Here is a 27,035-nt window from a genome sequence, read left to right as displayed (position 1 = left end):
TAAAATTTTGAAATTATATATTTTAAAATGTAATTTATTTTTGTGATGGCAAAGCTGAATTTTCAGCAGCCATAACTCCAGTCTTCAGTGTCACATGGTCCTTCAAAAATTCATTTTAATAGGCTTTTGGTGCTTATTTTTATTCTTGATGTTGAAAACAGTTTAATATTTTTGGGAAGACTGTTGCAGGAATCTTTTGTAACATAAATATTTTCACTGTCACTTTTGACAAATTTAACGTGTCCTTGGTGAATAAAAAGAATTAATTTCCTAAAAAATAGTGAATAGTTTATATCTGTTACATCTTCGAAACAGTTTAATACTAGTTTTAAGTACCGTGTGGTTTTATATATTCTTTTTATCTTATAAACCTAAAACATTGCATACTCTTCTTTGGAACATAAGCCATTTCCCAATTTATGTTGGTAATTTAAGTTACCCTAAAAAAAAAAATCTAAATGAAACCAGCATCATTGTGTTTAACAAAATGAGTAATAAAAAGAGACCAGAGGAAACACTAATTTCAACTCTGTTTTCTCCATAATGAAGTTTATTATGAAATAATGATATAATGTTATTTCAATCAGATCACTGAATCAAAAATATTAAACTGATATTTTCCTTTGTAACATAAATAGTTTCATGTGGCACTTAGTACACATGTGTGAAATATATCTTCCATAAAGTCCTCTTACATTTTTATGCCCTAAAAGGGTCTTTAACACTCCAGCAGAAGCTCTAAAATATAGAAAGAGGAACAAGATGGAAAAAAAGAAAATCACACTTGAATAGAATAAATAATGTTTTATAGCAATACTTTAAATATTGTGAGTGGACTAAATACTATCCTTTGAAAGTTATCAGAAAAAACGCGAAATATACCATAAATTAATTTTTGCACAGGTCCCTTAATTTGGGGGAAAATAAATAAATAAATAAATAAATATATACTGTCTATATATATAGAGAGAACCAAAAACAACCCCCAAAAAAACAAAACCAGAAAACAAAAACAAACGCTATGTCATGCTAATCCTAGCAGCGATAACCAAATTTCTTTACTTAATGTTCGCCTGAGAAGTCACATGGCGGGGAACCAGCTCATGGGGTTGGCATTTGCACATGCCAGTGCACCTGTTAGAGGAAAATTTGCCAACTAGACTATTTTGGCACGTTAGAGATGAATTGGCACATCATTATGAAGTTGATCAGCAGGATTAAAGTTGCCCTGGTCCGGGTATCATTCCTCATAAAATGAAGGCAGGGCTCAGAGGTGGCATTATTACTTTTTGGGGGGGTTTCCGGTCTTCTGTCAGATTGAACTTATGACGGGAGAGAGGAAACAATGGTGAAACCAAGATCAAGACCTAAGGATAAACAAGGCTCTGACGTAAACACACTACAGAGATCCTCTGTTCAGAGAAAAACTGTTCCTCCTTCAGGTTTCTCTGGTCTGTAGCTTAATCAAGGTATCTAAAGGTTGATTGAAGTTCTCTCTGAATGTCAAAGTTGTTCCAGTATACCGTGACCAGTGTAAGCACAACTTGCGCGACAAATTTGCAAATCGTGATCCACTGTTCTTTTTGAGACCCATACGAATGTAACAACATAAATAAAAATACCTGTAATGAACTGAATCTCATGCAAAACAAACCAAAGAGTGCAGCAGGTTCCATCCAAGGAGTAATTGTCCAGGGAAAAAAAATCTTCAGCTTTGATCAGACTTGAAACTGTTGGAAAAACAGATGATAATGTGGAGTATGAGATCGAGAGAGACTGGGTGAGAGACAATGCCCCAAATAGTCACAGTGCACGGAGGAACACCAGGGCGGCGCTAGAGAGCAAGAGTCATTACCGTGGTTTAGTGCTTCAAACGGTGAAAGTTCACTATCTTGTCGATTTGTATAGAGAAGAAGGAACCATAAGAGATTTTCCATATTTCATGATTTAAAACCTCTCTAAAAAGAGTGCCGAGGAATAAAATCGATGTTTTGTGTGTGCGTGTTTGCGTGATTTTTTGTCGTGTGCAGTATTCGGTGCAGCCAGCCCAGCAAGATGTCCCCGTAACCCCAGTGAAAGTAATACGCCAGGTAAACCCCAGTAAAGCGAGGTCTGTCCTCTCTCCTGTAGTTTGTGTGTGTGTGTGGGTCCTTCTCAAATCCCGTAGATGTATCTTAAGTAGAATAGTGCTTTTCCAAGTATACAGGGGCTGGTGTATCCCACCCCTGGTGGATATGTGTTCTATTTTTTAAAGGGAGCCAACCGACTGAAGTTCTGCCAGAAGGGAGATGTGCTGCGTTTGGGCTCGTATTCATATCCGTCCGCCTGCCCGTAGCCGTCAGGGAGGAGGTACTGCCCGGGGTTCATGGGGTCCAAAGGAGGTGGGTATGTTGGGGGCCCCGACCGGCCCACACCTGAGAAGACGGACACATACGAATGCACAATGATTAATGCATAAACTCCATTTTTCTGTTTAACATCGCTTATTATTAGATTTATTTGACATTTGTGTAGCTTTATGCTGTATGTAACATCCACAAGTACCATTTATTGCAAGGCAAAACAATATCAATTTTTTCAATTTACTTCAATTTTCTCAGCAGGAATTTTTTCACCATGGTAACAGCAATACAACAGAACACAGTATAATCTATTGGCCATTAGAATGCAAATTGTGTTATGCGAAAATATTTTTCTGCCTAAAGCAGCCGTCATAGATGTGAGACACAACAACCTCTAAGAACATCTCAATTCCATGAGGAACATATTTCAAGAACAGGCTTCAAGATTTCATACCTTTCTGTTTGGTGACTCTCCTAACGGTCAGGGCGGCTTGTTTCTTCTGATATTCAGAGATTTCAAACCCTAAAGGGACAAAAAAAAGACAATATTCGTCGTAAACATTTAATAGCTTCATGTGAAGAAAAGAAAGTTTAAATCACTGTGAACTTGTTTGATCATTGTATCGTAAAGACTGGACTGAATACTCTTCAAAAGACATCTTTTGTATTCAATTTAAAAAATAAAAGCAAACAGTTCAACTTTTTAGTAGCATAAGAACTAAACTATCAATTGTTTGTGATGTAAAAATTCTCACCAATCTTCTCATCTTCCTGGACCATCTTTCTTTCCTCTTGAAACGCCCGAAGCCAACGGATTTTCTCCTCCAGTTTTTTGGGCAGGAACAGATGGATCTCGTCTGTGTCTCTGTTGGCCAGTTTGAAGGCGTTTTTCACGCTAACGTTAAAATCATCATCTCGGCCATCGATTGCGTCAATGACCTCATAATGATCCATATCAATCCGACCCTTATAATAGAGAATATCACGGCGAATGAGATCCTGTGGAAGGCGGAGAGACTTTATGAGTATGTCTGTAATCCAGACGGATTACTGATAGAATGAAACGATTGATTGATTCTTCTGTTCCAGCACGAAACATCTAATACATCATTCTCATCTTCCACCTCCTTTCCTTTCCAAACACCAATGTACTTGTTACACCAGGAGATTGTATTCAATGTGACAGCAAGTGTGACTGGCCATGATACATTTTTGTTCTACACATTTAAATATATGTCTGTGTTTATAACTATATACCTACAATATGGGAAAATATATGTGTCGTCTATTTTTTTAGAGATTATAGTGATTAAGTGAAGACTATAGACTCCGATCTGTTCAGCGTGTTCATTAAAATACTTTTGAAACAATTAATAACTGGACACAAATAGAAAGGCTACTTGTTGGTTATGGAAATACTCTGTTGATTTGACCGATTAGCTGATAAATAGCTGGTCTGGGTAATGTCATATCAGTCTTCTAAGAAACTGATATGAAAAGTGCTGATTGTCTCTGTCTTGTGTTGCTGAATTGCCTGTGTCTCTCAGATTGTGCTGAAGAGAGCTGTTTTTGCACCTTTTTGGAGAGTAAAAATGGGCCGTGTGCTTTGAGCTTGAGGGTGTTTGGAGGACACCTAAAACACAAACAGCTTCTGCAGGGTTCATACACATTTTTACAAATTAATTTCCATGCCGTTCCATGACATTTGAGACAATATTCATGACCTAATGATCCATTATTTTACAAGTATACATGTAAAATAAGAATAAAAACCTCTGTTCAAATTTATAATAGCATATTTTAACTAAATCAATGAATATTAATTACTTGTTTGTCTCTTTGTCTTTTGTTGTTTGATTAACATTAATGACGGACAGCACAGCTTTATTAGGCTACTGTCAAAAGACCGAACACACAGATTATAATATACTGATAGACACGTTTTCTTTCTCTCGGTTGTGCTACACTACTATAATTTAATTATAGTTATTTGCTTCTGGATGCCTGTCTGGTTCGGTTCTGTATCTTTGCTCTCAGAATGAAAGTTCCAGTGTCTGTCTGTATATCTATCTGCATCACTTAATTTTTCAAGTTTTCTACACTTCATTTCCAGACCCATGTGTCCCAATTAAAACTGATTTAAAAAATGAATTATAATGTCATTATTTCCTTCATCCCCTCTTTCTACCCTATTTCTCTTCTCACCTTCTTACAGAGGACCATCTGGTGATCGAATAGGAAGAAGATTCTGGTTTGGCTGCGCCCATATGATTGATATATCCAGGACATCTCCCCAGTGTACACTAGCTCTGAGCTCCTGTCCAGAATATCCTCACCCTGCACACAAACGAAAAACAAATGAATCATTACATCTGACACCACTGAGGCTCTTATGTGTTTATGTCTCAATATGCAGCTCTCAAATTAAATATGGTGTCTGTGGTGCAGGTTGCATGTCAGTAACATGCATCATTTATTTGAATTTGTATAGATGAATTCTCCTTTTGAAAAAGGAGATATTAAATAGAATAATCATTTTAATGTTTCTTTATGCTCACCAGGGCAGAATTTATCTGATCTACAATTATTATTATTATTTTTTTTAATTATTACAATTTCTCTACATGTAATATGTAATTTTCTATTTAATATGTCATTATCAGCAGCCATTATTCTAGTCTTCAGTGCCACATGATCTTTCAGAAATCATTTTAATATGCTGATTTGGTACTCAAGAAACATTTAGTATCATTAACAATGTTGAAAACCATTTTTGCCGCTTGATATTGTAGTGGGGCCTGAAAGTTTGGAGTAATTCATGATTTTTATCCGTCAAGGATGTATTAAATTGATCATAAGTGACAGTAAACACACATTTTTGTTAGAAAAGATTTCCATTTCAAAATAAACCCTGTTCTTTTGAACATTTAATAATAATAAAAAATCAGATAGAGAATCCTTTCCACAAAATATTACACAGCAATATGTGTAAATAATAACAACTATTATTAATACTTGAGCACCAATAATAACTTATAATAACTGATCATCAAATAAGCATATTCACTTCTAGAGACTTCTTTGGTTGATAGTTGGTTGGGGTTGATTGCGATTTCACTTTTTTAACGTTAGTTAGTGGGTAATGTTGCTGTTTGAGCATAAACAAAATCTGCAAAGTTAGGAAGCTAAAAGTTCAATGCAAACGGAGATATCATATTTCAAAGTTCTGGCAGTTTAATGCCTACAAAAATGGCTGGTAGGGACTACAAGAAGTTATTTCCCAGGTTTGTGACGTAACAACCAAGATAAAGTCCGCCCTCAGGAAAAGGCAGCAAAGGGGGCGAGGCCATGCTGCTCTGCCTTAGAGAAGAAGAAGAGAAAACTAGAAGTGCACCTAAAAATCTATTCAAATATGAATCACACTTCTGTCTTCTAACGATTCTAATATATTTACAGGTTTCAAAACAAATGTTCTAAAGCGGTTCTTAAAGGGATAGTTCACCCAAAAATGAAAATTTGATGTTTATCTGCTTACACCCAGGGCATCCAAGATGTCTGATCCCAAGGACAGTTTGAACTGCATGAATCAGAGGTAAAAAACGATATAAATGCTGTTCAGTTTCTTCAACAGACTGATCTTTTTGTGTCTTTACACATCAATGTATTGTCACGAGCCACAGGGTTTAATTTGGTTTTATTTGTGTATGGTTTTTTGACTCTCAAAGCCGTGATTCCCAGCCTCTTACATTATATGATTGAAAGACTGCAACAATTTGTGCTAAACATCTTTGTTTGGGTTCAAATGAAGAAACAAAGTCACTTACATCTTGGATACCTTGGGGTAAGCAGATAAACATCAAATTTTCAATTTTGGGTGAACTACTCCTTTAATACTGTTCCTCGCACCCCCCTGCTTTGCACACACTCTGCATCTTTCTCTCTCTCTCTCTCTCTCTCTCTCATTCAGCTCAGCTCCAACAATGACCTGTTCCAATTATAAACTTATTTTCACATAGTTACTGTACAAGAAGCGTTAAACATGGATGCGCGTGCAGTTGCCATACTGTATTAAAGCTTTAATCAGGATAAAACCGTATATTAAAAGCTAACATAAGCAGTAACATTTACAAATAACAGCATACCTAAAAGTATGAGAAACAAAAACACAGGTCTAACATTAAAAGCCGTGCTTGCACAGGTTCTGCACGATCCTCTTCAATAATTTTCTCTGCTACTTAATCGGGCTTAAACTTATAAGTGATATTAACAACGCCGTTGTTTACAATGCAACCGCAGCACATGCCGCTGAGGTGACGGGCGGGACATTTAGAAGCACACTGGAGCCCATCGCCTATTTCTGAGGGAGGGGCTTCATAAAATCAGGAAATGTTCAGCGTGTTTCTCAGAGTAGGGACAGAGTGATGTGGAATAAAGGTAATTACATGGAAAATAATGTTTTTTTTTTTTTTAAACAAAGCATTAACATGTTAGACTGCACCCCTTAAACAAAATCAAGCCTAGAAGAAAAACAGTGAACCACCCCTTTAATTATACAAGCTTTAGCCAGTAGGGTGCATTTATACACACAGCTGCGCTGCACATTTATTCATTTACTATCATTATTTATATATAATTTCAGGTTCAACTATTCCATTGCTCTTCTTTTTATCCTATTAATTAAGTTTGTCTGAAAAGCTTTGGCCACAAACCTCCCAGTCCAGTACCGATGCCTGCCATTGGGCGATTTTGTCAATGTTCTCAAGCCTTCGTTTGCGTTCGTTGATTTGCTGAGTGACATTTCTCATTACAGCAAGCGCAGCAGCCACATACCGATAATCACTGGGAGAGAAAGGGAAAAGAATGAGCGAAAGACAAAAATGAAAAAAGGCATGTCAAAATGATAATTGGAAACCAGATATGTCAGTTCAAAATTTTTAGTTTACACAGTCATATATTTTGTAGACCTGACCACCATTATCTTCACGATGCACCCGGAATACACACATCTGTGTTTGTGTACCTGTGTTCTTGTACTGTGTATTTCAGTAACTCTGCCAGCTGTAGAGGGTATTTGCAGATTTTCTGGACTGGTGTGAGCAGGTAGCCATCAATGGCGATGTCGATCATCTGCTGAACCAATCGGCAAGCTTCGAAGAAGTGCTGGTATCGTGCGTCTCGCATGAGACGTGTGAGCTCCATGCAGGCATCCACATGGTTGTTACAGTATTCCGAGTAGATCCAGAATCCATCTTGCTGTACAAAAAAAAAAAAAAAAAAGCATACAAACATAAAAAATCTGTATGCTCGACTCGTTGTGTATATATGTGTGATTTTCTGTGTTTTAATACAGACGTGTTCCAAAAAGCAAGGTCCGATCTCGCTGAGATGAGGTTCTTCAGTGTTAAACTGTTTCTCCAGGTCTCTGACAAAGCTCAACTGGAATCTGTAAATATCTTCGATATTTCCAAAGATCACTTTCAGCTGATCGTCGTTAAACATGTCTCTTCTCTTTTTACACTGACGGAGGTACCCCTAAAACGCAAACACAATCACAGTTTTACACTACCATTCAAGAGTGTGCGTTTTTTTAGATTTGTATCATGTTTTTGAAACAAGTCTCTTACACTCACCAAGGCTGTATGTTTTAACTGATTTTATTTATATAGCTGAATTTTCAGCAGTCAGAATCATTACTCCAGTTGTCAGATTCACATGATCCTTCAGAAATAATTCTAATATGCTGATTTCCTGCCCAAGAATAATTTGTTATTATTATTTGTTATTATTACTGAAAATAGTTGCGCTGCTTTGATGTTTTAAGGATTCTTTGATGAATACAAAGTTCAAAAGTTAAACTTAAAGAACTTAAAATAGATATATTTTTTGTCGATTTAAAAAAAATTCTTTACACTCACCTTTGATCAATTTAATGCATCCTTTCTGAATAAAAGTATTCAAAAAACATTTGCTGACACCAAACTTTAGAATGCTAGTGTAAGTTTAAACATTTCATAGACATACAGTTTTGACCATACATTTTCTCATAGACAAGAAATTAAATTTAGAACAAATGCAGACTTTGCAAATCACAGAAAAGAGCATAGTAATCTCACATGTGTCTTCTCTGGAGTTCCCTATTGAGATTTCAGCAATGTCACATACCATGCTCACATTTAACAAGCCAACAATTAAAAGATTTAAAAAAATATATCTCATCGGATTCTGACAAGAACAAATGATCTGAGCTATGCAATTTACATAAACGTTATAGTTTTATACTTTTAACAGTTAAAAAGCCTCAGTTGTGTTTATGTATATTTCTTCTCTGGAATATTAGGAGAAACATCTGAGACAACCAAACATGATACTTAAAAGAGAACTCAATCAGGTCTCCTGAGCTTTGAAAGGGCTGGTATGTGTTTTTTACCTCACAGATGTCCTTCAGATGTTTGATGTAATGTCGTTCTGTGCTCATGATCTCATTGATGACATTGGCCCTCATCTGGTCCCGGTTCTGAGTGGCCTGGCCCAGACACAAGCAGTTGGTGCTGGGGTTTGGACTAGCCTCTGCATGGCCATTCTGCACCTCGCTGGAGCTTTCGGCAGCCTCCACCACGCTGTTTTCCTCCTGATTTACCCATAACTACAACACACACATCAAGACAGACATGACTTGAGCTTCAAGCCCTGTTATTATCAATTAAAGTAATCACGTTAATTGTGCTCACGTTCGATTAGAATCCGACTCAGAGCATCCGGAGTTAACGGCCTGAATGATTGCTTTCACAAAAGGTCTAGATAGGGGCTTTTAAAGCTTCAGGGGTTAAAGTTACATTGATGTGAAAAAAGAAAAGAAAAAAAGAGTCAGAGTGTGCCCTCTGGTGGCACCGGTCCCAGCTGCATATATCCACATTAGAGGCATTGCAGTAAACACTAATAAAAATCTGTTTTCACAAGGACTTAAATGAATTTACATTTGGACCTGTTACACAGCAGCCAAGATACACACACATAAGCCAGGAGAAGGGAACAGAAGGAGGGACATACAGATGCGCACATTTGGGAACACAGTATATGTTTGTGTCTGTGTGTTTAGTTGAAAGAATCTGATGTGATTTTATTTGCCCTGATTACGTAACCTATCATTTGCTTTCCCAGGTGAGTCAACTGATGTGAACACACATGCGAGCACACGCACAAACTCTGTCACACGGCGTGCACAATAAAAACCCATGTTTGTGCACACATTTTGTAAACTGAGCTATATTGATATATTCTACTCTTAATACTATCACAGAAACTTTTTACATTTTAAAGGGGCATAAAAGGTATAACTCAAATGAATAGTTGACACAAAATTGAAAATGCTGTTTTAATTCACTCAGATAATCTATATCCTCATGTTGTTCCAAACCTCTATGACTTATTTTCTTCTGTGAAATATGAAGTAAAATATCTTGAAGAATATTTTGATTACCACTGACTTCCACTGTATGGACAAAAAAGCACTTGACAAATTAACTTCTGCTGTGTTCTGCAAGAAAAAAATAAATAAATCATACAGGTTTGGAACAACATGAGTGTATGATGACATGATTTTCATTTTTGAGTGAACTTGTTCCTTTAAGAAAAGAATAATAATTTTGAAAAATATGTCAAATCATTTACATTTGCGATGACTTGAGTACATGAGATGAAGACTCATGTTACTAGCCTTTTAAAACCAACATAAATAAAAAATAATTTCAAACTGCCCCTTTAAAACATTATTTTAGACCCTTTATTCAAAGGAAAGGTCACACAAAAATGTGAATTCTGTCCTCTTTTACTCACATTCATGTTGTTACAAACATGTATGACTTTCTTCCTTTGTGGACCACTAAAAGTGAATTTTTGAAGAAAATATTGGTCGTTGACATTTGTCAACCATTGTGACTAAATCACTGAGTCAGTGAGAAACAGATCAATACTATTTGTTATTGAATAATTCAAACATATTTTGTGAACTGGATCAACTGATTCAACAAAAGTTCTGAATATTGCTATTGAAGGGTCTTCCACCAGTTTTATGGGGGGGGGGGGGGGCAGTGTACATGTTTGAAATGACACGAGAATGAGTAAATAATGTCCCTTTAAGCTTTATTCTTCATGGAAACTGTTGGCTGGTCACCACAGTGTAGGAGATTTCAGGTTTTGTTAACCTTGCAGGGACATTGAGATCATATAGATATAGCAAAAAATCTGACCACACATACATAAACACACACACAAACACTGCTGCGGACCTGATCTGGAGTCACAAATACTGGAAAAAAAGACAAAATGAAAAATAGATATTCATAAATACACAACTCCCTCGCCCTCTCTCTCTCTTTCTGTCTCACACACTCTGTTTCTGCACAGAGTCATGGATATGATGTCTAATCTCTTGAAGGATGTTTCTCAGATTAAGATCTCATTAAAATCTCAAATTATACTTGTATACCTCCAAACCTCTGCCTCAGCGCAACTTTCCAGTGCATTACCCTTGCTAGCTGTCCGTCCTCATCCTCATCAAACGAAAGGCTTAGTTTAGTGATCCCGCTGCCTGGCTACACAACCTGTGATGCTACGGTTGTCTGTTTCAAGAAATAGAGGAATCAGAAGAACATTGATGATGCAGATGTTGCACACACACACCTGCGCACACACACACACACATGCCAACATCAATCTTCTCTTTCCTTCCTCGCAGTTTCCAATCTATTTTAGCCTCCCTCTCTCTCTCTCACTCACTCACTATCTCCTCCCAAAGCAATCTGTTTTTATTTTTTTTGTCTATTCTTCTCTCCTGTCCTCTAATGAAAAGTGACGTCTCATTTTATGCTTCATGACTCAACCTCACTGAACAGAGAAGAGAAACACAATACACAGCAGAACAGAGGATACAGCGTAAAGGTGTCAGCATCTTACAACAAAGACCAAAAACGAATCCTTGTAAGGGACATTAATCAATCTCTTTTAGTTGGGTATTTAGAATTGTTACATTCACTCTCTGATTTGCCATTAAAAGATCAGAGCTAAGTTCACCATAAGCAACTATTCAAACTACATAAAAATGCTACCTCAATAAATTTGTTTGTAAACAGGGTTCATTTGTGAAGTAGCACAAAGTAAAATCGAATTATTTGGTTTTAGTTTGCTGTGCTGCTACTACATACAGTATACAGTGCCGCTGCAAAATAAATCACACAGTACAGCAATTTTACCCAAGTTGTGAGTTATTTGATGAGACAAAAAGAAGAACGCAAAGCATTAATTTTTTAGGTAAAAGATTTTTAGGTTTCTAATTATCATTTAGATTAAAAATTAAAAAAAATATATATATTTTTTTTATTATTTTAAAATATTCTAGATATTAACATAAAGCTTTGGAGTTCAAGAAATTCATATGGAACTTCAATAAATGTGTAAAAATGTGTATTAAATGCATTTTGATTTAAATGATATACTCAAATATATTCAAGTGTTTTAATGTTGTCTCGTTAAACTCCAGATTAAAGGTGAAGTGTGTGGGGTTTGTGCTACTAGCACCATCAAACAGAGTTAGAAAAATATCAGTTAAACAACAAATCCGTAGTCCTGCCTACAATTCAAGTTCACATGTCAGACTGCACAAAAAAACAACAACAAAAAACAAGTACCACATCTGACTGCAAATAGTCATTGTTTCAAGAATTGCATTTGCAAAGTAATAAAATGCCTACCTCACATTTAAGCTGTGCTTGTCTTTATATATGTAATGTTTCATTATTAAAACACTATTAACGCCACTGTTAATACTGACAATGTTAATACTAACCCTGACAATGCTGCTGATCGTCGTATGCAGGCACAGTTTGTGTTGTGCGTGGACTGTGAGTAAACAGTGAGCAATGATTTCTGATGACACCAGAGCTCCAGGTCTCAGCAGGAGAGAAACGCTAAACCTGCAGGCCAGCGCCACCAACTGGTGTGACATAATGCTTTCAGACTCTAACGCATCCATCTCTCTCACACTCTTTCTTTTCCTGTCTGTTTCTTCTTGTCCTTTCCCAATGTTGCATAAGAGATGCCCAAAGGGTCCAAATGAAGACTGTGCTGTACAGACTGACATAGTGTGTGTGTGTGTGTGTGTTAAATTTGTATCTGTCTGTGTGGACACAGGTGATATTCGCGAAGAGATTTTCTCACACCTGTCATGCCCGAGAGAGTGGCTTGCACAACCTGCCATCTGCGTGAGTGTGTGTTTGGGGAGGAAGGGGGACAGATGACTGTTAGAGTAGATAGGAAAGAGAAAGATAGGTTGAAAGCAAAAAGGGGAACTGAGAAATGCACTTAGGAAGCTCAACGTATGTAGCCAAAGTTAAGACCAAGTTACATAAAAATCCCATTAAAGAGAGCACCACCTTTACAAACAAACTCCTCTTTCATAAGCAAATCTCATCCTACACTTTTTATCCTTTCACCCATTATCCCCAATAAAAGGGTTTATGTTCATATTTCGGTGCTAAGCTTGGAATTACTCAGAGAAAGGCTGCATTAATTCTACCAAAAAAAACAGTATCATTATTAACTAACATTATTAACATTTAAAATAATTATTTATTATTTTCATGTATTTTAAAATGTAATTAATTGCGTTTGTATTTTGTTTGTATAAATCATTCTAATACTCTGATTTGGTGTTCAAATAACATTTCTTTTTTTTTATCAGTGTTGATATTTTTGTGGAAACTGCAATACTTTTTTAGAATTCTTTGATGAATACTGTCTTTACTGTCACTTTTTATCAATTTAATGAATTCTTGCTGAATAAAAGTATTCATTTCTATAAATCATATATAAATTGCAATATAATATGTCTTATGTAGTATGTATAGTATAGTATGCACTAGGAGGGTAGGTGGGAGGGTTCGAACCGTACGGTTCTCCAAACACTGGCTTCAGCAACCAGCTCACGCCTTTTTGCCCATTTTTGATTGCCTGGGAGAGTCGCATGGTGATGCGCTGCCAAGATGGAGACGGCCCGCTCTGCACACTTTAAGCTTCAAAAACTCTCTTCACGAGACTACGGGTGACGTAATGGACACTACGGTGAAAACCCATGCCACAGAACGCGAGCATATAGAGCTATCTCTGAATATTGAGTTTAAATGGACAAATTTACACAAAAATAATATGTAAAAATGCCTTGTCTTGGTGAGCATCCTATAGCAGACATAGCCGGCTAAATGTAGGCCTACTGTATCAGTGCACTGGATCAGTGCGTTATCTTAAAGTGACAGCACTTTCTTAATATTGATCAAACAGCAACAACAAAGAAATCACTTGCTGTTCTTGACTGAATAGCTTTTGTAACTTTAATAAAGACTAATCTTTCATTTGTACAGTCAACTTTGCAATGCTGTTTTACATTTGATTACTTAATTAAATTTCTATAACTAAAAACTAATGTTAGACACACCTGAAAATCAACAACTGCAAATGGTTGTGCACGCACACCATTATTATTTCAGTTTTACTGTGCAACATGTTCATAATACCTCCTTTTTACTCATGAAAATTAGAGCTGGGTTTTATATTATAACTGATAAACGAATACTCAAAATCCAACAGACACTTAAATACAGCTTAGGTTTATATTATATACAAGAGTTGGAGGGGTACATGCATAAAACTGGATTACTATGGAGAGAGAAACGGTAGAGATGGGAGAAGTGTTTGAAATGGGACCCCAGTGAGACCCTTGACACAATTTGAGGACTGGTTTAGAGGTGGAGGAGAGATGCTGGAAGAATCGCTGAAGGGCCTGATGAAATTGTTGTTGAGGATTTATGTTTAAACTTCTATCGGAAAATCTATTTTTGAGTTTTCTACCTCTGTAGCTCTCTTTATATATATATATATATATATATATATATATATATATATATATATATATATATATATGATTAAACATAGACATTTAGCAGTCAGAGAGGCTCAAATTAAGACCAACAAAAAACAAGATGTCACCAAATACTGCCAGAAAAGAGGGAAATACTTATAGTAGTCATCGTTAAATGTCATAATTGAGTCAGCATTGCATTAACAAAATCTTTCTCCTATTTCAGTATTTTCTGACAGACCCGGACAGAAGATAAGTTGCCTTTGAAGCGAAGCGCAGCAACTGTGGCTGAAAGGAAACGTTGGAACACAGCGACAGCATGTGAGCAGTAAGCGATGGGATGCATTCAACGGTCAAACGGTAAGCAGTGGTTTTGAAAAAAAAACGCACCTTAGCTGTGGTGTTTGTGAGGCGTGATGCAGCGACAGGGTTGATATAAAAAAGCTGTTTGGTTTGAGGGGGGTGGGACTCCACCTTAGAGAAACAACAACAGCAACACAAACAAGAGTTTGGGTTCAAGATGGAGGTTAAACGGAAGAATGTGACCTCTTCTGACTGAGGTGCGTCTGTAAGTCTTTAATATTGAATTATTTACCTGAAAATGGGTTATATTGTCAATTTCTATATTGTGTTGCATCTCTTTTAAACAGCTTTCATCTAACTTCTATTCAGTTAAAAACGGTATTGGATATGAAAACAGCTGTGGTTCTGCAGATGTGTCTTAGAAAGGTGTTTGTTAGACAGGTGGCCATCAGACAGATATATGTCGGACGGAAAGTGTTAAAAGTCAGAGATGGACTCACCCTGACGAAGCTGGCAGGAAACCAGCCCTCCTCCTCCTCGATTTGACCCCACCACCAGTCCTTATTCGAGGCGTCCAACACCTTTATGACATCACCAGCCTTGAAGGCCAGCTCCCGGTCAGCCATAGTCACATGGTCCCATACTGCCTCGGCATTCACTACAGAGCCTCCGCTGACCAACTACAGAAAGATAGATGGAACAGACGCAGGATAAGCTACAGGAGGACAACAGTTACATAACATCAGAAACATTCTGGATTAAGATCAAACAGTCACTTCCACTCCACAGAACTGACGGGTGTTGAGATATAACGCTGTATCGCATTTGGATTTGTATCAGCTGCTTTGGTTCAGTTTTGAAAAAGAGGGAAAACGAGGTTGATAGGATAAACAAAATACCCATATTTTCGTTTTGTTTTGTTTTTTAGCTGAGAAGTTGATAGTCGTATTTAGTGTTAACAGCAAAAAAACTGAGGTTGATAGAATTGCTTAATGTTTTTGAAAGATGTCTCTTATACTTACCAAAGCTACATTTATTTGATCAGAAATACAGTAAAAACTGAAATATTAAGAAATATTTTGTACAATATAAAATAACTGTTTTCAATTTTAATTTACTTTCAAATGTAATGTATTCCAGTGATGGCAAAGCAGCATTTTCAGCAGTGTCACATGACCCTTCAGAAATCATTCGAACATGCTTTAGTGCTCAAGAACCATTTCTTATATTATTATCCGTGAGGAAAATAGTTTTGCTGCTGTGTGTGAAAATCATAACACTGTTTTGACATTTTGTGATGAATATAAAGATTAGAAGAATAGCATTTATTTGGAATAGAAACTATTTGAACATGATATATAAGTCTTTATTGTCACTTTTCAATTTAATGTCCTTGCTGAACAAAAGTATACATTTCTTTAAAAAAAAAAAAAGACTTGGTTTTAAACTTTTGAACAGTAGTGTATAATAAATATTTTTTTATATTCACATCCATTCTATTGTTACAAAATGTTGCTTCTTGGCAACAAACATATTTATGCAAATCTTTTATACAAATAATTTATAAATAAAATATATGAACTATATCAAACTGTTAAACTATCCTATTATTGAATTGTAAAAAAAAAAAAAAAAAAAAAAAAGGTTTTTTAAAAAAGCTAGTTATAAGCACTGATCTACATAATGACTGGATTGCTCATAGCTTTCTGAACAGCAAAAACCTTGACCTAAAATCATTTGAAGAGTATCAGTCACACGGGATTAGCATTAAAGATATGTGTATGTAAATACATTTTTACTTCAGATGTTATCTGCAGTGTTCATGGTCTTTTCGGACAGGATAAGTGATGTAATGAAAATGCTTAGATGGGTGTTTATAACATAAAATATATTTCTTTATGTACTTAATTATGAAGGAAATATTAAACATGAATATATATCTGGTATTAGTATCAGACATTGATTAGAATATACAATAAATATTGCAATATAAACCTCTATTACTATATTGCTCTTTGCTGTTTTGAAACTCAAATCTTGGAAATTAAAAAAGTTCATACCGTATATAGTCAGCATTATTTCTCTGAATAAGTTATGATGTGCATATATTTAATTTCCTGATTGAGCAACATCTAATTCAGACTTGTACAAATTCTACTGCTTCTTACTATCATTATTTTTTCCATAGGAGTAAAATGTTATGTATATACATATATACATATATATATATATATACACATACATACATACATGTTGAAATATTTATTAATTTAACCAGAGTTTAAATCTTAACCTCATTTAATATTTTTTGGGAAACATCTGCAGTTAGCTTACTTTATAATAAATACAACAAAATTACATAAACAGTGTATAACTGCACAAGGCAAATTAAGGTATGTGTACAAAGCATACAGTACGTTTTCTCATTCAAATTGTGTGATTTTCTATTAATTCAAAAATATGCAAAAGAATTCTAGGGAATACCAATATGGCAGCATGGTGGCTTCACTTTTATAGATAATTGTAATAGATCAGTGGTTCTAACAGACTGCTAGTTATTGGCAACAATTCCATTCAAACAGCACTCCTCAACCCAACCAAAACATTCCATTGTGACTGTTAATTTAATGAAATAAACCGAATGTGGCTGTCACTACCGGTTGACACCCAGATTGTGGCTGTTCTCTTCTGAACCGGTTCTAAATCAGATCTGAAACGGACCGGATCTCACGGTTCCTTTGTGTTCATACATGGCTTCCACGCTCGAGTAAAGAAAAGATGCGTTATAGTATTGCTTCCTGCTGACTTTCACATATACAAGCCCATGACAGTGACTTGAGATGATGGCTGGGTAATTCTCTACACAGAAACACTCATACATAATCAGCTCCAAGATTTCACCCCCACAACTCCAGTCTCTTTTCCTCTCTCTATCTCACTCTGTTTCAGATGCAGCCAAGCTGTAAAAAAATATCTTTTGCGCATTTAAAGAGAAAAACAATGTTATGTTGTCAGCAGAAAGAGTAAAATCAGTTTGATTTGTATAAAGCAACTGCATTTGAGACACATCCCCACAGTTGTTATCTCGGTGTCACAACACGCTGTGGTTAAATGCGAAGAGTTCTCGGCTGATCTGATATTTAAACTCCATTGCTGCTGTTCAAGTGTATATGTGTACATGTGTCTGTGTGTGTGTGCTATGACATGTAGATACACACAGCCTTTAAGGGTTGAATTATCGCTCCACCATCAATATGCCTTATATCTACTGTACAGAATTTTCTTTAGATGTGATATGTATCTGTGTGTGTGTGTAAACACATTATTTATGTCTTGTACATGTTTCTAACTGGATATGAAGACTGCACCTGCATTACTTGCTCGACGATGAAACAAATGGCTGTTTATGTAAGTGAATCACTGAATGATTCACTCAATTCATTCAGCAACAAAATGGCATTATTGTGTTTCAAAGTGATTTGCTGTTGTTAATTCTGCTGTCGTTTGTTTGAAACTATTTTAATTAGCAAAGCAAAAACTGACAAAATTACTGGCAAATGTGTGTCTAAAATCTGTGAAAAATAACTTCTTGCTCACTCACTTTTACAATATAAAAGCAATATCTCATCTGATACTGTGCTGTTTTTGTAAATATCAAGACACCTGTAATTGCCTGAGATACTCTTGCTTGTGTGATATTGCTTCATTAATATATTTATAATATATTTTATTAATAATTATAGACTGGGATTAAAAACATCAATTTCTGGGGGGTTTTGGCAAACACCGCTGGGTAATTATTGGATAGAACACATGCTGGGTAATTTTGACTCAGCTTGTTGGGTTTTATATTAACCCATTTACTGGGTTGTGTTTTGACATAGTGCTGGGTCAGAAAACTAAATGGAGGGTTTTTTTATTTTTAAATACAAATGCATTCTAAAATCTGTTTTATTCAGGACAAGAACAGATAACACACACACACACACACACACACACACACACACATATATATATATATATATATATATATATATATATATATATATATATTAATTCAAAGTCAAGTCAGTCATTAACAATCATAAAATCTTCATAAACATTCAGTAAAGGTTTTAGGAAATGACAGGTGCAGTGAGAGCAGCCAATGAAGAAGAAAACTGCTATCAGTAGGCTGTTCCAGTTCATTTAATGACTTATAATCATGACTTATCATTTATTTGTGTTTGAAAAGTTACATCAAACACAGCTTTACCTCGTGCTGTCTTGTCTGTCAGACACTTAAGTTTCAACCCGTCAAATGAATAGCGTGACCACACCTGCAACGCATTACATCGATAGTGCTCTGTGACGAGTTGGGCAAAGCCGAGAGCCATGGGAGCGGAGCGAGGCTGGTGGGGTTTGTGCGTGGCAGTCTATTTTCAGTTTTGTGTTTATTTTTGTATAAAATTTTGTTTAAATGATCACCGGTTCCCGCCTCCTTCTTCTTGACCTACAAATGTGCTAAAAAACTGAAAATAGGACAACGGTCCCTCACGGACGACTACCAAGCACAAACAGAACCAAAACAACATAAGGTCCAGGCCTGGTCCTGGTCCTGGTCCTCCACTGTTGTTACTCCTCATTTTATCCTTCTGAAGCTCTCTGTGGGACTCGAGACCGGTGAGTGGAGCAGGTGTCGCTCATTATCATTAACTCCACCGGCCTCACTCCGTTTCCAATGCTCTAGGCTCGCCCACTCATTGTATGCGCCCGTTGTAATCTGTGGAGGGCATGGAAACATTGTTACAAATAACAGTGAAGTATCATTGTTTTTAAGCCCTGGTTGCGCATTCGTTTAGTAAGAGATAAAACGTCCACATGGTACCAGCACGTCGTACTCTTCGAGTGCAAATCCGGTGAATGCTGCGTTTGTTAAAGGCTAGCATTCCAACCAGATGTTAGCTGCGACGTACATTTAAACAAGAAAGGAAATGTGAGATTACAGATGTTTTCCTATTTATACAGTAAACATTTGACAGGAATACAATTTAATACAAACCTTAATTTCATTCAGGAGGTTTCCGTCAGTCAAGTTTTCTCTCAGGACAAAATATATCGTTTTAACTGTCTTAGCACAGACTACACGACAGTGGGTTACATTGACCCAGCGCTGGGTAGGTACGTGACAGGGTTCATATTGACAGTAAAAATGACCCAGCAGCACTATCCCAATAAATGACCCAACAGGCTGAACCCAGCATTTGGGTAAAAAAAAATAACCCAGCATTTTTTGTGTGTACTTAATATAATTTCACAGTCCAGTGTGTTTTTTGTTCCATGATTCAACTCATAAAAACATAAAGGAATTTATTATTTGTGCTTTAATAAAACAATATCTGTTTACCAACTGTCATACAGTAAATTCATAAACATAATTAATTCTCTCAAAATGATTTTGTTATCCTCTCACTCATCACTTCTTGGCTCATTAGGAAAAAGACAGTTCAACGTTTAAGTTAAGAAGAAGATACCTCTAAGAAGTTAAGAAATGTCTCTCAGTGCAGTTTCAATGATGTTGCAACGTGCTTTTCTATCTCTCTCAGGGAACAGTAGGCAGTAGGATTATGCAAATCAGTCAGAAAAACTGCAGTGGAAAAGCTGTGTTCCTGTCCCAGCTAGCATCAGAGCTCAGAACAGAAAAAGACATCAGCTGATGAGGATCATGTACAACCCTAAACATCCCAATTCATCCACAGCTTACTCTCATGTGAGATATTATCATGTGGCACTGCATGTAACAGAGCTGTATAGTAGGCTATCAACCACACACTGAAATATTACACCGCACACACACACTAAAATGATGTAACAGCCCCTGAGATTATCAGATTGGATGGTGTTGAATTTAGCGGGATGAAATTGTGTCTATAAGAGCCAAACCAAGGCAATCTGTTCATAAAGAGTGAGAATACAGCAGTACACTAACACCAGCATTAGAGGGCCATGACTTTGTGTGTGTGTGTGTGTCATCTCTTCATTCCTCCTTGCCTTGATTCCTGCATGAATGAACTGTACTCAGGAACATTCTTTCTCTTTCTCTCTCACTGTCTTGCTCAGTCGCTCTTTCTCTGTGTGAATGCCTTGCTGCATTAATCTACAGATGTGCTGTCCTTTAGTAAACAGCCTCACACACATTAAATTGATTATGGATCACAGGTTAACTGAATGGGCATCTGTTAAACATTTGACACAAATCACTGAGCTTTCCCTTAAACTGACAACTGACAAGAGATGAGAGAAGAGAGTCTCAATTTACTGTTTTAGACCATTCTGTCTTCTCTAGCTTCTGGCTTTAGATGAATGTAACATGCCTCATAGCCAGGGTTTAAAAGTGAATTGAAAATGCCTTTTAAATAACAATTTCTGAATCTGAATCGAGTTAGAATGTAGAATCAAAACTGCAATTCAAATGTGAATGTAAGGAAGTAGAATCACAATTCATTTTAGGCACACTATGTAACTTTTGCTGCTATTGCCGTTAATAAACAAAACTGAATGTACCTTGCGGAAGAACACTCTAGCTGGAGATACTTCTCTCGGTTTATGGATATGTGTTACTCCACAGTGGTTGTCATCCCGACAGGTCTAAAATAGTCTGAATATAAACACTAATTATAGGCGTAACATAGTGATTAAGAACACGGTTTGGAAAATGGATGAATGTACTTGCTCATTAATAAAATTTTGAACAATAAAAAAATTACATATTGTATCTTTAAATTCAAAGAACTTAATATGATTCAAATTTTTTACTGAAAAAAATGGAATGTAGCTTTGATTCAAATTTTAAAAAGTGTTTTAAAACTGAAGGTTTAAGACATATGGACAGAACGATAGAACAACAGACAGATGGATGGATGGATCAAAACCAGTTTTGTTACCTTTTAATTTTCAGTTATTCGCAAGGAAATGTCCCCTCACTAGCACAGATGTCAACAAAATCTGCTCCAAGAAAGCTGTGGTTCTTTGGACAAATGGCATAGCAGAGGCTAAAAATAATCAACAGGGTGTCTAACCCAACATCTGGTCCAAATGACCCATTAGGTCCTCTAACAACATCCCACGTCCAATAATCTAATATCTCCACCCCTCCAGCAGAACAGCTGCTGTCAGCACTTCACTTCTCACTGACTGTCATCACTCCATCCAGATGCAGCTTACCTGAGTTCCCTTCAACAAAACAAGGAGCTCTGGGTGTCTGAACAGAAAATAAAGTGTCTCCTTCATCCAGTATCATTATTCTGCTTTATAGAAAGAACAACCCTTTAATTCAGAGGACTATAGCATTGAGAGGGGAAAAAAGGAAAACAGGACATCTAAGAGACCAGAGAATGCTGCCTCGCCATAGACACACACGCACACACACCTGACTGGGGAGAACGATTATGTAATGGGAGTACAGTGGGCTAGGAGTCTAGGAGAGAGAACTGGAGAAAGCACGTGGAGCGAGAGAGGGGGAAAGAACAGAAGAAAGAGAGATTGCATTAACATAGACTGCTACGCTATGGATTAAGCTCTTGTAACTCCATACACACACAAACTCATATAGCCATTAATTCTCATCATATCTTGCTGGGAGAGACAATAAAAGAAACTAAATGCGCAGACAGCGACGTAACATTATGATCAAATGTTTTAAGGACCTACTTGAGTCTGAGCTGCTTAGCCATATGATGCTGTTAAGCCAGTTATTCCATCCACGTCGATATGAATCGCCCTGGTAAAACATTTTGCACTTTTCTTGAAGTCTAAATTTGGATTATAAATGCTTTAAACTCATGCAGCTTTGCCTGCCCACACTGTTCCTAAAACAAACACAAGCAGAGAAAATGCACAAAAGCCTTTCAGCCATTAAAGATGCAAAAGATATGTGTGTTTGATACAGGCATGTGTGCGTGTTTGTGTGTGTGGGTGGGAGGATTCCCAGCCTACGCTCCCAGTGCAGATGTTTCTAAATCTGTCCATTCTCTTGATTTTCCCGCTCTTTCCCACTCCCGCTCTTTTCATAGTCATATTTTTAGATGCACATGCCTCTCCATGTGAATGTCGTACACCAGCTCAGTGGAACGGTCCTGAAAGCCGCTGATTTGAAAGGCCAGAACGCACCCGTAAAATGTGCACCATGAGGTCAGAAGCGCCATACTATCTAGGAAACCTCCATACATTGGTTGTTCTCCGATCACCTTTTACGTAAGTGTTTCCGAGCTGAATCTAGCGCATTTTAAGATGGCTACAGAGGACAGGATTAAAGGCTGTCTGTGTCTCAAGAGTAGGATGTAAAGTGATTCTGTAAGCTTCGGTCTTAACGAATACACCAACATGCAAGATTTCGCACTAAAAGAAGGCAGAGAATCTGTCTCTAGGGCATATATAACGCAAACTGTATGATGCCATTTGCAACATTCAAGTCCAAGTTACTCTTACATTGGCAGTACATTTCCCAGACTTCCCTTCACTGTTAACAGGTGCTTCAGACCTGTTGGGAGAGAAGGACTGCATGCTAATGCAAAAGGGAAATATCCTGCCTTAACCTAGCAATACAGAATGACAGTCAGCGTTCAACATTCTGCACCGTGGCTAACTGATATCTCAATGCATAATTGCAATGTGTGCGTACAACCGCGTTACATGTGACAATATCCAAATATTTCCCATCTGGTGTTTCTAATATTATATGACAGAACATAAACACATTGCTTAATATGTTTGGTGTGTCAGTGGCTTCATATCACATGGCAGTTACAGCTGTATGTAATGTTTACTTTGCTTTAGAGGAATATTGGAAGGTAATAAAGCATTTATACTCTGTTTTAAAATTAAAACAGGTCATTAAACTCTCAGAAAAAGGTACAAAAGCTGTCAAACGGTACACCTATGGACAGTATTATAAAATGTATGCCTTTGTACATTATTTACCCTTTGAATATGCGTATTAGTACCTTAAAGGTACTACACATCAGTACCTAAAGTGTAAATACCTGAATGGTATACATATACCTTTAGAAGATGTATCACACCACTCACAGTCTTTGTAGTTTGTACCTTTCTTTTTTGGGGGGGTGTGGTATATGTATATAGATAGTGTATTGTGGTTTTGAGTGTCCAACTGAAGTATTACAAGGAAGTTTGATGCAGTAAGCCAGTTTTCCGGAGCAATATTGTTTCTCCGTAGAGACTGTGAGTCAATGATTTCAGCACTTCAATGGGATGCATCTGAACCATTATTCTCCAAAGCACAACAAAACCCCAGTCTGCAAATATGTGCTTGCAGCGTGAACACACAAAACACTAAGGCTGAGGGTTTGAGCAACATGAGGTCAAGGGAATGATTCAGCTGATTCACGTTTTAGCTGATGGCAGTGATTCCATAATCATCTTTAATGAGAATAACCAAATGCATCTGTCCTCTAGAAGGGGTCAGGTTAAGGATAAGCATGTTGGAACACCATCAGTTTAACCAATTAGTAATGGTGAAATCCCTATCATACGTGACCATCACTTATCTGAGGTGAAAGCACACAGGGTCTGTAAGTCTCTGTATGGGAATAGTAAAAATGCACAGAAAATTTCAAACCTATTTTGAGGTTTGAAGGACTTGTACATCTGATATATAATTTGAGCAGAAATAGTTTTATATGACAGAACTGGTATCACCTCTTGTTTCATTTAACATCAACACAAACGTTTCACCAAGATTTAAAAACAAAGAAGAGCCACGATTGATCAGAAAAGAAGGTATATAGCACTTTCCAACTTCTACTAGACCAACAAAGATTGCACAACAGTGTACAAGCCACATTTGTGACAATTACACCTTAACACAAACTGTGTCAGTTTCGAATTGCTAGCCTGTGTCTTTTTTAGCCTGACATTTTGGCTTGCTTTTCATAACTTCAAATTTTTTGTTTACCATTTGGAATTATAATGCAAGGGATACTTATTTTAAACAAGTATATTTTGTTATCACACACACATACACACACAAAAAAAATCTATGCACAAATTCTAAAATGTCCATGACAGTGTACTTTACAAAATGTAGGGACAAACTGTACCGCAAAAACACTGAGCTATGGGCTTTAAAATGAAATTCATTACAACACTCCCCTGAGACAGTCTAGCATCTACCTGCACAAGAAGCGTGTGAAATCTGATTCAAACAAACCATGCAATGGAATCTCACAGATTTAATGGCAACTTTTCTTGTGTTTATAACCTGAACCTTGGATGAATGGGGTGTGCAAAAAAGGCATGGCCTCAATATATGACCTTTCAGGTGCAACTGCCTAGATACACTGATACCCAATACATCCATAGACAAATTCTCTTCCAGCTCCATCACTAGTTGATAAATGTAATGTGCTTATAGGTCAATAGATTATAAGTGACTCCTCTATAACAGACCTAAACTATTTAACATTAGAGAAACTAAAGGTGGTGTAGGATGATGCATACTGTAGGAATTTAAAGATGTGAGAGGCACCAGGGCACCTGTGATCATCGGAGCGTTGAGATCAGCTCGCGGACACACCTCAGTATTTCCCTCTAAGGAAACAAAATACGCGAGCATCCTTCCACATGCTCGTTCGCCACTCGCGCGTTTTGTCCGCGAGAAGCTTCTGCGCGAGCTTCACAGTACTTACATGACAAACGGAACGTCGGCCTCCGTCGCAACCCCTCACGGCTTTTAAGGGTTTTATCCTCTCAAACGCTTGACAGAGGCCAGAGCAGCGTCACCACGGGCCTACCTTGCGATTCTCGTCCTCGACCGCGAAATCCGCGTTCGCGTCTGACACAGAAAAACTGCGCACAAACGATCATGTCTGTCAAAATAAATGAAGCGGACGCACGCGTGCGCGCAACGCGCGCCCCGGCAGTTGACTACGGAATGCCGGTCGCTTAAAATCAATAAACGACAAAACACGGACTCGCGTCAAAAACAACCACAACGAAGCGACAGAAGCAGAAAAGACAAGGGATTTTGCGTACGCACCTACGTCGCGCTTCAGTTAAAGTCAACAGCTTCTAACGGGCACTGTGACACATTTAGGAGAGCGCAAAATACACCAACGTCACTGCCATGCCCGAGGCGGCGCTGATGTGCTGGGTATCCCCCTCTGTCGCGCGCTCGCTCCATCTCTCCGTTTCTATAGCACTGGAACGGTGCGAGTCTCTCCGCGCGTGCGGACGGATAGCGGCGCGAGGGGTAGCGTCCTTTAACTCGCAGCCTCCCAGGTGAATAACACGAAGAATACTTCACATTGTCGAGATGTCACATCGTGCTTTCGTGACCTCTATTCAGCTCGTGTATACCCCCTCCTCTCCTGTCCTCTCCTCTCCCCCAACCTTCTTCTTTTTTGTATCCGTTAACAGAGACCGTCGGTAAGCATCACAGTCAACCTCACCTTCATCATCCTCAGGGTCAGTCCCGGTGCAGGATCCGTGTCCTTTCCGCAGGTTCGTGCCCCCGACGCCAGCTGCAACCCTGTATCCGCGCTCCCGTTAGCAATGCGCGGTTTACTGTGGAAGAGAAACGCACGTCCGGTCAACACCGTTCTATTCTCACGGCGAGGTGGGAGTCTGCGTCTCTCTATCTCTCTCTCTCTCTATGAATAGAGCTGAAGCATGGGCGGCGCTTGCACACACACACACACACACTTAGGAGCCAACCATCAGTCAAAAAAGGGGTGCTTCACTCTGCTATTGAGGAGGCTACAAACATTACATAATCTAAATAAATAAATAAATAAAAATAATGCTGTGCTATTGGCTCTTGGGAACATCTCAGTGTAGAAAAGAAAATGTCCAATAAGCAAAAACAAAGAAAAAATTGGATGGTGTTTCACATCATTCAAAAGCACGCAGAATATCTATATATCTTTTTAACACATGCCTGGCAAATTATACAACACCTGAAATATGTCCAGGGTCATGGGTAAGATCAATAGCAATAAAAAGATCCCAATATAATCGTCCAATCACATGCAAAACAATCCCAGCTACCCTAAAAAGGAATAGGTCTCTCAACTGCAATTTGATTAATTCAGCTTAATTTTTGCTACTACTTCTAATCAAGTTAGGCTATATTATTTAATTCCTTCTCTCTTTTCTCTTTTTTTTTTTTTTTTTTTTTTTTTTTTTTTTTTTTGTTAGATCAGTTTCCATGCTTTTTAAAGTAAACTAATTTGTTTTAAAAAAACACTTCAGTGGAACAGAACAGTATAGAGTTGTTAATTTTTGGCAAAATCAGAATACATGCAGAATATACAATACAGAATAAAGTGCAGGTGTTTTTCTAAATATTAGTCAAAGCACTTGAGATGTTTAATTAAGCAGCATGCAGACAAGTTTACAGTCCAGTACAGCTTTACAGCTTTACTTTTAAAGGACATCATTCATTTTTAAAAAGTGTATTATTATTATTATTTTAACATCATATG

At 37.3% G+C, this 27,035-nt stretch overlaps 1 protein-coding gene across 6 annotated transcripts; it reads right to left on the bottom strand.

Annotated features, from left to right (window-relative positions):
* Positions 1-521: 521 nt before the first annotated feature.
* Positions 522-26,184, bottom strand: LOC128012059 (rho guanine nucleotide exchange factor 9). 6 transcript variants are annotated; one of them, XM_052594991.1, is made up of 11 exons: positions 26,001-26,184; positions 15,054-15,233; positions 14,641-14,724; positions 8,770-8,985; positions 7,695-7,874; positions 7,363-7,595; positions 7,052-7,181; positions 4,548-4,679; positions 3,098-3,341; positions 2,797-2,865; positions 522-2,414 (listed from the first exon to the last, which is right to left on the bottom strand). In XM_052594991.1, exons 1-11 carry the CDS (start codon positions 26,007-26,009, stop codon positions 2,242-2,244), a joined length of 1,650 nt encoding a protein of 549 aa, XP_052450951.1. In that variant the 5' UTR covers positions 26,010-26,184; the 3' UTR covers positions 522-2,241. The 6 variants fall into 6 exon arrangements, with proteins under 6 accessions (XP_052450951.1, XP_052450959.1, XP_052450968.1 ...); XM_052594999.1 differs by lacking the exon at positions 26,001-26,184 and adding an exon at positions 25,239-25,492; XM_052595008.1 differs by lacking the exon at positions 14,641-14,724.
* Positions 26,185-27,035: the final 851 nt, after the last annotated feature.

Source organism: Carassius gibelio, chromosome A5 (assembly GCF_023724105.1).
Source record: "Carassius gibelio isolate Cgi1373 ecotype wild population from Czech Republic chromosome A5, carGib1.2-hapl.c, whole genome shotgun sequence".
Lineage (NCBI taxonomy): Eukaryota > Metazoa > Chordata > Actinopteri > Cypriniformes > Cyprinidae > Carassius > Carassius gibelio.
Note: the sequence above shows the minus strand (reverse complement) of the source record. Positions and strands in the feature narration are given on the sequence as shown.